The 13327-nt window shown below is 39.3% G+C and overlaps 1 protein-coding gene across 3 annotated transcripts in view; it reads right to left on the bottom strand.

Moving 5' to 3' along the window:
- Window positions 1-6879: 6879 nt before the first annotated feature.
- tbc1d23.L (TBC1 domain family member 23 L homeolog) overlaps window positions 6880-13327 on the bottom strand; it is a 41670-nt gene continuing 35222 nt past the window's right edge. For all 3 annotated transcript variants that reach the window (XM_018246012.2, XM_018246015.2, XM_018246013.2), the window contains 4 exons: window positions 12343-12431; window positions 10963-11098; window positions 8371-8565; window positions 6880-7077 (listed from right to left, as the gene is read on the bottom strand). In XM_018246012.2, coding sequence (XP_018101501.1) covers window positions 6996-7077; window positions 8371-8565; window positions 10963-11098; window positions 12343-12431 — 502 coding nt within the window. In that variant the 3' untranslated portion in view covers window positions 6880-6995. The remainder of the gene's footprint in view (window positions 7078-8370; window positions 8566-10962; window positions 11099-12342; window positions 12432-13327) is intronic.

Here is a 13327-nt window from a genome sequence, read left to right as displayed (position 1 = left end):
TTGAGTCAATTATGGTGGTTTTTAAAGGTACGCTATCAAAAGTGGTGTGCCTTTTTTTTTTTTGCTCTGCTCATTTGGGAAGGTCAGTAACTACTGGGCCAAATTGGGCTGATCCGATCATTTGCATGGATGTGAGCGATCAGATTGTACAGCGTTTCTGTTGGATCTTGTTTGCCAGATATTCATTTGGCAGGCTGATTAGTGGGCCCTACCGTCTCTGGAGTTGCCTTATTTTAAAGGGATGGTTCACCTTTCAGCTAATGTTTGGTATGATATAGAATGGCTAATTATAAGCAACTTTTCAATTGGTCTTCATTTTTTCTTTTACATAGCTTTTGAATTATTTGACCCTTTTCAGCTTCTAAATGAGGCTCACTGACCCCTTCTAAACACAAATGCTCTGTAAGACTACACATATATTGTTATTGCCATTGTTTATAATTAAATTTTCTATTCAAGCCTCTTCTATTCATATTCCAGTCCATTATTCAAATCAATGCATTGTTGCTATGGTAATTTGAACCCTAGCAAACAGATTGCTGAAATTGGTAAAAAGCTAAATAACTCAAAAAATACAAATAATAATAATAATAAAAAGCAATTTTAAATTGTCTTCCGAATATTACTTGCTACATCATACAGAACGTTAATATATGGATGAAGAAAGATGAAGAAAACAGGATCAGCCACCAGTAACTTTATAAATAGTAAATCCCTAAAAGACAAGGAGCCCAAGTCTTTAATGAACACAGACTTCTGAATAAATTAATTGAAGAAGAGGATGAGAACACAGTAAGCAACATTGACAGAACTCCCTCTCTGGTCTGTATTCAGTCCATTGATGCTTCCCAATGAGTGATCCTGGGGAAAGTCATATACTAACATCATACGCCACTAACATTTTTATAAACTGCCTCCACCATAATCTCTTCGTAATCCAAAATAGTCACGTGTATAAAAATTGTCACGCATCAAAATTATTTTGACGCCTATTGACTTTTTTTCGCCAATTTTTTGGCCGCAGATCCGACATAAAATAAACCCAATAGGCTGGTTTTGCCTCCAATAAGAATTAATTATATCTCGGTTGGTATCAAGGACAAGGTACTGATTTATTACAGAAAAAAGGAAATCATTTTTTAAAAATTTGGATTATTGGATAAAATAATCCAATACAATTGGATACAATGGAGTGTATGGGAGATGGCCTTTCCGTAATTCGCAGCTTTCTGGATAATGGATCCCATAGCTGTAGTACAGGGAGCAAGAAGTTCACTTACAACTTACCTGTACTGTAGGTGAATCTAGCCTCAACAAAACACTGATCTAGAGCAGGAGAGTACAGCTGGAGGCCCGTGGGTCAGATTTAGCCCTCCGAAAGATATTTATGGACCATTGTGTCTAATGGCTTCATAGACTTATTTATATTAATATAAAGCAGCCCTTGGAATGTTGTCTTTGTCCACCAACAATAAACCCATCCCCACCTTGGCCACTCAGAAATAAACACCATCACTGTGCAGAAGATCAGAGGAATGTTTATTTACAACAGGAATTAAAAACAACAAAAGCAGTTTTACATTTACCTGGCGGGAAATGAATTGTTACTGGTCAGCACATGGTTGGAAAGTCTTTAGTACATAACAGCATTTTCCTGGGTGCTACTATGAGACTCATCAAGGTGCCATACAGTAGGTAGAACACTATAGTAGCCCACAGCCGCCATATAACTGCCCACTGGCACACAGGGCTATTTCTAGGGAATCATTGGCCAGGAGTTATGAAGATCCATGGAGGGGATGCTTGAAGGCAATAACCATATTGGTAATGGTAATTTTGGTCAATGGTGAATGGTCATTTTGAGCATTTTGTCCCCACCCATGGCACTACAAAAAACTTGTGCCAATATCTTTGCATAGGTATGGGATCTATTATGCAGAATGCTCAGGACCTGGGGTTTTCCTTAATTTAGATCTTCATTCCTTAACTCTACTAAAATATGATTTAAACCTTTATTAAAGGAAAACTATACCCCCCAAACAATGTAGGTCTCTATAAAAAGATATTGCATAAAACAGCTCATATGTAAAACCCTGCTTCATGTAAATAAACCATTTTCATAATAATATACTTTTCTAGTAGTATGTGCCATTGGGTAATCATAAATAGAAAATTGCCATTTTAAAAAATAAGGGCCGCCCCCTGAGATCGTAAGATTCACTGTGTACACATACAAACCACATGTAAGGTCACATGAGCCAATTAACAGACAGAGTTCTGCCTTTTGCTTCCTTACTTCTTCCTGTTACAGTTAGAGTTAAAGTATTTCTGGTCAGGTGATCTCTGAGGCAGCACAGAGACCATCACGAAATGGTGGTTCAAGGCAAGAGATATAAAAGGGCAATATTTACTTAAATATATATTCCAGTTTGGTAAGATTCTTTAATATGCCACTTAATATGATATGAACTATCTGTTGCTTAAGTGTTCATTTTGGGGGTATAGTTTTCCTTTAATCCAACCAGGCTTGTTTTACCTCCATCGTTTGAATCTCCATACCTTAAGTCTGCTAAAAAATAATGCGATCATTAAATAAACCCAATAGGAATAATTTGGCTCCAATAAGGATTAATTATGTTGGGATCAAGTACAAGGTACTGTTATTATTACAAAGAAAAAATGAAACAATCTTTAAAGATTTTAAACATTTGGATAAAATGGAGTCCATGGCAGATGACCTTCTTATAATTTGGAGATTTCTGGATAACGGGTTTTTGGAATCAGATCCTATACGTGCAGTGCATTTGAAAGCTATTGACAGGCTACTTCAGGTTACCGTTCTGTATGTTAATAACGTTAATTTCCCCTACTTTAGCAGCCTGGGAAATGAGAAATCATCACAACTGATGGTCAGAGAAGGTCTCCTGGCCAACACTGATACATTTTGGCAGTGCAATTAAACCAATAAAATACATCTTTCAGGGAGATAAAATAACAATAAAGAAAATGGCTTTAAATACAAATAAAGGTGCTGTGTAGAAAACCTATTACTACAGTATATTCTCTAACCATGTTTTCATGCTGCTTTAGGTTATTTGAATGCAACGGTATCAGTCATTTTCCCAATAAATATCACAGACTCAAACTACACTCAGCTGGAGACATGCCATGACAAAAAGGCATAATTCACCCCCTTCCCCATGTCTTCTTCTGTTTTGCCCCAAGCTTCTCAAAATACAACCACTGCATTTATTAGATATTACATTGTAAATGTAAAACCACCTGAAATCTGATTTTAAGGGGTGGTTCACCTTTACATTAACTTTTAGTATGTTATAGAATGAACTTTTCATTTGATCGTCATTATTTATGTATTTTTTTCATTATATTCTTTTTCTTCTGACTTTTCAGCTTTCAAATGAGGGTCACTGACCCCATCTAAAAAACAAATGTTCTGTAAAGCTACAAATGTATTGTTATTGTGACTTTTTATTACTCATCTTTCTATTCAGGCCTCTACTATTAGGGTTGCCACCTTTTCCCCCAGTGGAGACCGGGCAGGTGGTGGGGCTGAAACATATAGGGGCGGGACCATGACACAGAGGGGCGGGACTATGACACGGCAATCAGTAGATCGTCAATCATGGGGAATCCTGCCTGGTTTTCCTTATTTGGAAACCCGGGCAGGAAGTTTTAAACCAGGCAGCCCTTCAAAATACCGGGCTGTCCGGGTCGAAACCGGACAGTTGTCAACCCTACATGCCTATTCATTTTCCAGTCTCTTATTTAAATCAATTTAATTTGGACCCTAGTAACCAGATTGCTGAAATTGCAAACTGGAGAGCTGCAAATAATGAAAGATTAAAACCAAGTGCAAATTGTCTCAGAATATCACTCTATATGTCATACTAAAAGTTATTTTGAAGGTGATCTGCAACTGGTTTTCATGGTTTATTATTTTTTTTTGTGGGTTTTTTCGGTTACCTAGCTTTCATTCAACAGCTCTCCACTGTGGAATATAGGCAGCTATCTGGTTTCTAGGGTCTTGTTTACCTTAGCAACCAGGCATGAGAGACTGGAATATGAACAGGAGAGGGATTGGGTAGAAAGATAAGAAATACCAAGTATCAGTACTAATAATAATTGTAAGGTGACTGAGCAATAGTTTTGTGGCTGCTGAGGTCAGTGACAGCTGGGCAGATGCAAAAGATGAAGGCAAATAATTACAAAACTATAAAAAAAAATAAAAAAAATGAAGACCAATTGAAAAGTTGTTGGGAAAAGGACATTCTGTAAAATACTTAAAAGTTAATTTAAAGGTGAACCATCCCTCAGATTTATTTAGAACAGCTGACGGGCTGCAGAGACAATATACCATCCTCAGTCCCAGGACAAGGGAAAGCATAGATACACATACAAATGGATTACTATCTGTCACCCTTTATTACTAGTCATGGCACTTAGTGGTTAGTAGTGTCGGCAAAGTTAGAGGATTCGATATAATAAGAGAAGAATGTGATTTTTAAAAAGAATCATGACACCAAACTCCACAATTCTTTATGGAGCCTATTTATAGAGTATAGGATGATCCTACCTCTGGTCCTTAAGATATTGGTAACCACTAGTTAAAAGGTATAAAGAGAAACTGTTCCCACTTGCCTTACTATACTCGATTGGGGTTATGTAATAAAATGCACCAAGCTTTGACAGGCACGGTAACCCATAGCAACCAACCAATAGGTAGCATTTACTGGTCAACTGTTTAAAAGCAAAAATCTTAATGGTTGCCATGGGTTACTGCTCCTGTGCAAACGTAATGCCTTTTATTACATTTGGGGGGTATATGTTTTAGGGCTCATTTACAAACAGCAGGGCAATTCCGCTGAAAAGCGAGTGCATTTAAAACACTATTGACAAACAATGAATCTCCCCTAAATGCCTTCCTCCGCCTAGAATGTAAATCGCCGGGCAGGATGGCACTTGGATCACTTCGGCTTTCCCAAGTCGCCCAAGTTTCCTTCTGAAAAGGAAGCATTCCGAGTGCCATCCTGCCGGCGATTTACCTTTAGTGGATGGGGGAAGGAGTTTAGGGGAGATTAGTTGCCCGAAGCAGAGGCGATTTGTCACTGGGCTAATCTCCCCCAGTAGCCTCGTCTGCCACTGCCCTTAACATCTCTCCGGATTCATTTGCAGAGGCCGATCCATCAAATAAACGATAGCAATGTTTCCTCTAACACAGCAGGACATTACACATCACTGATTGGGATGCCAACTCACTACTGCCCTGATATTAACTTAGCTTACTCTCTTTCAATCATGGATGACAAATCACATTCCTCCTCCAGCGGCTGAACTACAACTTGTAAAACCTCCCCTAGACAAGCCTGGAGTTATAGTTTCAGAAGAGCGATAGCCGGTTCAGGAGCTTATCATCGATCTGAAAAGAACTGTGCCTTAAAACAAAGATCATATATCACATCCCAACTTCTAGCTTCTTATAAATGGATTAGAAGAATGAAGGAATAGTGGTTAATACAAAGAGAGTGATGTTGAGCAGGGATCAGATATTTTCCCAAAAAGAAACACTAGAACAAACATTTAAAAAAAGACAGCATGGAGTACAAGCAAATGGAAGATTCGTCATACATAAATAATCAAAGGTGCAATCATCTAGGATTCCATTTTTACTAACTGGAAGTGCTTCACTTCCTCCTAATCTCAACTCGTTATGGCAGTCAGTTATAATAACACTCGGGCCCCCCTGATAAGTTACATTATTCAGGGCCCCTGGTTAGAAGAACACTGTATACTCATTATTGCGCCAACATAAAGGGGCACAAGGGTAAGCTTGATAAATGTAATATCTATTCACTTGGAGAAAAAAAAAATAGATTCATTTGAAATCAGTATAAAGGTAAAAACTTTTCAAGAGGTTATTCAGCTTTAAATTAACTTTTAGTATGATGTAGAGAGTGATATTCTGATACCATTTTCAATTGGTTTAATTTTTCTAATTATTTGTGGCTTTTGTGTTATTTCGCTTTTTATTCAGCAGCTCTCTCCAGTTTGCAATTTCAGCAGTCTGGTTGCTGGGGTCCAAATTACCCTAGCAACCATGCATTGATATGATTAAGAGACTGGAATATGAATAGGAGAGGCCTGAATAGAAAGTAGCAATAACAATACATTTGTAGCCTTACAGAGAATTTGTTTTTAGATGGAAGAGGAAGGCAATTAATTAAAAAACTATAAGAAAGAAAATATGATGGCCAATTGAAAAGTTGATTGGAATCAACCTATCCAAGGGCTTCCCATAGTTCTTTGTGTCATCATCACTTGTATGGGGACCCTCTGTTCTGCGGTATATCTGCTTTTAATACAATAAATCCTCTATTAATAATGTGAAAAAATAATAATAATTGCACATAATTTCCTAAATATAACATGAGCTATCAGGACCAAACCCTATAGAACATTCACATCAGGTTACATTTTGCTCAAACATAATCCATTAAGAACACTATGTTAGTGCACACTTTTGGGGGGGTTGGTCAATGGAAACAGGGTGTCCGGTAAATGATATAGTCCTCCAGGAACGTGTCCCCATCGTGTGACAGATGGGCAGAGCTATTCTGCATGGGCCACTGTAGAGATGGTAACCTGAGTGTTGTCTTCCCATGAATGAGAAGGAATTGATAAGATACTGCATTTCTCAGCGGAGAGCATCGTGCATGTGCTAGCCTCACAGATAAGCAATGCTATATCATCCGTTCCGTCTCACATTTGTGTGGAGCCGTCCACTGAGGAACTCTCGTCTCAAAATGATCATACAAAAGAACTTGTGCCAAAACGAGAGCTACAAAATAGATCCCTTAGGGGAAATTAAATAAACTGTTTATTAGCCCACCAACCGATAGAAAAGGTCCCATGCTTTCCACGTCGAGTCACGTTATTTGTATGTATATATTTAAATATGTCTTTGTATGAAGATCTTGTTAGCTTTCCAAGGCATCAAGGACTTTCATAATTTGTTGTTTTATGGCTTTGGTAGCATCACCGGCATTAGGGATTAGATACCTAGGGGGAAAGCAGACGGTTAATAATAAATAGAATACAGGTTTTTACATACACTAACAGTCAAAGGTTTTTGAACACCCTGTTCTGTGGCTCAGGGGTTGGTCACCTTTAAATGTACTTTTAGTATGATGTTGAGAATGATATTCTGAGACAATTTGTAATTGGTTTTCATTTTTTATTATTTGTGGTTTTTTAGTTATTTGGCCTCATATTCGGCAGCTCGCCAGTTTGCAATTTCAGTCGTCTTGTTGCTAGGGTCTAAATTAAATTACCTTAGCAACCATGCAGTGATTTGAATAAGAGACTGGAATATGAATAGGAGAGGCCTGAATAGAAAGACGAATAATAAAAAGTAGCAATAACAATTAATTTGTAGCCTTACAGAGCATTTGTTTTAGATGGGTTCAGTGACTGACCCCCATTTGAAAGCTGAAAAGAGTCAGAAGAAGAAGTCAAATAACTCAAAAACTATAAAAAAGAAAAAATGAAGGCCAATTGAAAAGTTGCTTAGAATTAGACTTTCTATAACATGCTAAAAGTTAACTTAAGGGTAAACCACTCCTTTAAAGGAGTAAATAAACTTTTAGAATAACACAGACATTGGTATTTGCAATTGTATTTAATTTTTTATGGTTTTTCAATTATTTAGCTTTATGTTCAGAAGCTCTTCAGTTTGGAATTTCAGCAGCTATCTGGTTGCTAGGGTCTGTTTCCCTTGGCAACCAGGCTGTGGTTTGAAGGAGAGACTGGATATGAATAGCAGAAGGAATGAACTTAAAAAGAGGAATAAAAAGTAACAATAACAATGATATTGTAAGCTTAGAGAGTAATAGTTTTTTGGCTGCTGGGGTCAGTGACCCATCATTTGAAAGCTGGAAAGATGTAGAAGAGGAAAGCAAATAATTCAAAAACTATAAAAAATAATGCAGACCAACTGCAAAGTTGCTAGGAATAGGGCATTCTATAACATACAGTAAGTTTAAATGTGAACCACCCCTTAAAGGTGGGTTAAAAGTAGTGGGTTATGAGACTTGCGTGGGCCAAGAAACACAAGAGCTGGACACCTGTAGAATAGGAAAAAGTATTGTAGATGGATGAGTGTTGACAATTTTGGGAGTTTTTTTACACCGCTGAGCAGGTAATAGAAAGAATTCTTTGTTTATTAGCAACAGTTTAGCATGCTGGAGGTAGTTACATACATACAAGCCATTTCAAGTGTTCAAGGACTTCTAACTGGTTTTGTACAAGCTCAAAATGCGTTGCATCCCTCTATAACCAGGAAATCGTGATTACCTTTCCACTGCAGAGATTTCTACCCCGGATGGGTTGCTGCTTCCATATTTAAACGTTATAAGTTCAGGATGTTTTTTCTTCGATGTGATTTTGACAACAGTGCTTAGAGCTTGCCGAGACTGTATGTAGGCAAATCCCTTTTTGGATAGGATCTCTCTCAGGCAGTACATATGGGTGGCCGTTACCAGAAGGTGGCTTTAAGGGAAGGGGAAAAAAATAAATAAATAAAGGCATGTCCTGAATAAACATTAATATGTATTAAATACATAACTGAATTGTTACAAGGCTTCTAAGTAACCAATACTACTTTCCAGGGCCTGGTAAAGAAAAATCATGAATACAGTCAGGGGATGAATTGGTTCCCAGAAAGAACTCAAAAGCACACCCTAATCTTACTCATAGATGTACCCCAAGAGCTTTGCATGGGAGGGGTCGGCACCCTCCTTTTCTGGACATGTGAACAGAGGGAAAATATTTGCAATGATTAATGCGGCAACTGCAATATTTCGTTTACATGTTACTTACCACTAGTTAAACCTGCAATGGATTTTGCAGCACCCAGGAGGTCACAGCTACCCATACAGAATTAGTTCTAAATGTGTCTTTTTGGAAGCTGCCAAACTGGCTGCTGTGATTTATCTAAAATATTTTCCCATAGACTTCGGCAAACTGGCATCTAGTGGGCAATTTGTTTTGAAAAACAGTGCCTTTTCGCCTATATTACAATCCATCAAAGAATCTCCTTAAGGAACAGTTCAGTGTAAAAATAAAAACTGGGTAAATAGATAGGCTGTGCATAATAAAAAATGTTTCTAATATAGTTAGTTAGCCAAAAATGTAATGTATAAAGGCTGGAGTGACTGGATGTCTAACAGAACAGAACACTACTTCCCGCTTTTCAGCTCTCTAACTCTGAGTTAGTCAGTGACTTGAAGGGGGGCCACATGGTATATATTTGTTCAGTGAGTTTGCAATTGATCCTCAGCATTCGGCACAGATTCAAAAGCAACAGTTATGACCCATGTGGCCCCCCCTCAAGTCTCTGATTGGTTATTGCCTGTTAACCAGGGTAACCAGTCAGTGTAAACCAGGGGTCAGCAACCTTTACTATCAAAAGAGCCATTTTGCCCCATCTTACACTAAAGACAATTAGTCTGGAGCCACAAAACATAACACAGCTTATAAACATTAAAAAGTTTTGACATTTTTTCAATTTTAACTGTTACAATGACAGAATACAACAAACAGAAGGTGATTAGGCTTTTCCCTTTTTTCTGTAATATGCTCTCTATAAGTCTACATTTGTTCCCTTTTAGATCTTACTAACATGGTCCATAGCAGGAGCTTCAGGTATACGTGGGAAGGGGTTGCACCTGTAGCCAATGTAGATAGTAATGGCTGGAGCAGGGTTCACACACTGAAGAAGTCGCCAGTGTCAGCAGTTAAAGGTGAGGGATATAGAGGTCATTATAATATGCGTCATATCCACGTCTATAGCACTCGCACCTGCTGCAGCACTGCTGGACTCTGGCTTTGGGGTCCATCAGGCTCAAAATCAAACTCAAATATATAGTGCCCACTACACGCAGATCACATACAGGCTGCCGCTGTATAGAGAGCAAGACCTTTAGAGATCTGCTGGGATTTCAGGAGATTTCTTCAATTTCTGCAGAATGAGCCGAACCTGCTACGGGAGATAACATGGGACCCGGCACCCAGGAACATCACATGGGACCCAGCACCCAGGCAACATGTAGCGATCCGCAGGGATATCAAGCGATGTCTTCAACTTGTTATAAGCGATTTCTTCAACTTCTTCAGAATGAGCCGAACCTGCTGTTGGAAATAACATGGGACCCGGCACCCAGGAACATCACATGGGACCCGGCACCCAGGCAACATGTAGCGATCCGCAGGGATATCAAGCATGCTATTTTCTTTTACTGCTGCGGGACATCACATGGGACCCGGCACCCAGGTAACCCTGGGCATTAGCTGGTGTGCGATCAGCTTCCTATGGGGCGGGGGGGGGGGGCACAGCGAGAGACATACAGTCTGGGCATATATAACCCTCTGCCTTATAGCCATGTTATCATGGACAGCGGGATAATCATGCCCTGACCTTCATCATGGCGTTAGCGATCATGACACAATAGTGGCACACAATGCGGGGGTGGCTGGACACTGGAGGGAAAGGGGTCTTTAAACTTTTATGCACAGTGAATCTGCCTTTAATCATACCAGTGGGCACTATATATTTGAGTTAACCGCAGGTTGCTGACCCCAGCTGTAAACCAAGAGAGCTGAAAAGCAGGACGTAGTGTTCTGCTCTGTTTGACATCCAGTCACTCCAGCCTTATTACATTAAATTTTGGCTAACTAACTATATTAGAAACATTATTTATTTTGCACAGCCTATCTATTTACCCAGTTTTTATTTTTACACTGAACAATTCCTTTAAATATTGGGATACCGGGGCTTTTCTCAGCAAGAAGACACTGTTTAAGAGCTCCAGCTGGTGGGCCCTTGATGCTCCTGTCCAACATTAGGCTTGTCCCTAAATAACTGTATTTAATGCATTTCACACAAACCTTGGGAACCTGTGTCCGTTTTCTTTGACTTCATCACACGGGAAATGGTGTTTGACGTCAGGCTTGTTTATCCACGTCTGCACGTTAACAATTTCTTTGCGGTCATCGTCGGACATAGAGGAGCTATCAATCTCATCTGAAAGGAAGTAGTACAAAATAGCCAAGACTGAGGTCTTTCCCTTAATCAGTGGTTGACTCCATTAAAGAGCTCAAGCTCCACTTGAAGGCCCAACCTTTGGGCAGGGGCCCTCTTAAAGGTCCAACTATTGCTCAGGGCACCCTTACCACATGAAATTGGAAAAGATTTAGGAAAATAGAGTATCACTCATTCAGTCGGATCTAAAAACATCTAGGACACCAAATCTCACCTTAAAGAAGAAGGAAAGGCTTGCAGCACTTGGGGATGCCAAATATTAGGCACCCCCAAGTGATTGTATTGACTTACCTGAAACCCCGGGCTGGTGCTCCTATCAGCAGAAAACTGCACCGGCCCCGGGTTATACCAGTGAGCACCACAGAGCGATCTTCTTCAGTCCAGGATCGGTGCGGGGTGCTCACTGGAATAACCCCTGGCCGGTGCTCCTATCAGCAGAAAACTGCACCGGCCAGGGGTAATCCCGGGGTTTCAGGTAAGTATATACAATCACTTGGGGGTGCCTAACATTTGGTACCCCCAAGTGCTGCAAGCCTTTCCTTCTCCTTTACCGGACCTTGATGCTGGGTTTTAAGTTTATCTAGGAGAATAAATACCTATTCTACATAATTCTCCTCCTAACTGTCCTTCAGGTTGAGTCACCTGCCACTGCTTCAAGCCCCCCGGGGGACCAGTTCCACCATCTTTACCCTGTTTAACCAGTTTTTACTTGCAAATTCTTGATGAACATGTAGCCTTATAATAATAGACCCATGAAACGATTCTTAGTGATGTCATCAGCTAAACTGGTGCTTAGTGATGTAATGTCACATGATTCACAGATACTTGTGTATTATAATAAAAAATGCACCCCATTTTTTAATATATGAGGATATTAGATGTCACCTTGGAGTTCCATGATGTGTATAAAAGCACATGGCCTTTGGCATCATTCCTGTATAGGGTCACTAAATTCCTCTATGACTTATAATATCCATATATTTTACAATAGGGGTACATTATTCCCTATATAATTTTTAGTTGGCCACATACAGATTTTTCATAGGAAAATAGAGTGAGAAGTACTGTACTTCTGTTGAGGAAAACTGGAATATCTTCTATAATTATAATATAAAATATACAACTATTGTTTTAATAGTTGTATATATTGCTTATTTATTGAAGCGGCTTCCAAACATTTAGCATTACCTTGCCGTTATTGGCATTGAACACTGCATTGATTTTACCTGTATCATATTCTTCTTCATCGCCAATGCTGAACACTGGTTTTACACCCCGATAAGGCTTCCCCACTCTGTCACTGCTGCTTACGTGTCTGTCAGAGGAAACCGGGAAAACGGGTTATAGACTTTCCTCTTACCAGAACGTTCTAACCAGTAAAGCACATGCAGAAATGTCAGTTTGGGAAGCAGAGACAGGAGGACATATCTAAAGGTGAAATGTAAGCGAGTGAACAAGTGTTAAAAAGCAGCTGAATGACTGGATGATGATACTAAATACAAGAACAATTTTATTAAAGGCACAAGACACACGTTTTAGTTGAATGAGCTGCAAATGGACAAATATTAGCATTAGGCTACAACAGGTACATGATATATTCTGCACTACAGCTACTGTCATGTGCAACTCCCAGGAACCACCAGCCCCCAACCCCCCGCAACTCCCAGCCATGGGTAAGAAAAAAAGAGCCACTGGGATGCAGTGGTCCAAAGCCTCAGTGTAACACTATCACATACATGTATATTTTAGCTTTCTTTTAATGGGATGTCCAGCTACAGGAAGTACAGGTATAGGATCCGTTATCCGGAAACCCATTATCCAGAAAGATCTAAGTTACGGAAAGGCCATCTCCTATAGACTCCAATTTATCCAAATAATGCAAATTTTTAAAATGTATTTCCTTTTTCTCTGTAATAATAAGACAGTACCTTCTACTTGATCCCAACTAAGATATAATTAATCCTTATTGGAAGCAAAACCAGTCTATTAGGTTTATTTCATGTTTACATGATTTTCTAGTAGACTTAAGGTATGAAGATCCAAATTACGGAAAAATCTGTGATCCTGAAAACCCCAGGTCCAGAGCATTCTGGATAACAGGTCCCATACCTGTACAAATATTATGACAGTCAATGGAATAGTGAGTTGTAGTTGGATATAGCCAAACAGGCAGTAAAGGTGCTGCTGTAGCAGTGACGCCATTCTGAGGAT

This window comes from Xenopus laevis, chromosome 2L (assembly GCF_017654675.1).
Source record: "Xenopus laevis strain J_2021 chromosome 2L, Xenopus_laevis_v10.1, whole genome shotgun sequence".
Classification (NCBI taxonomy): domain Eukaryota; kingdom Metazoa; phylum Chordata; class Amphibia; order Anura; family Pipidae; genus Xenopus; species Xenopus laevis.
This window is presented reverse-complemented; position numbering and strand designations above follow the sequence as displayed.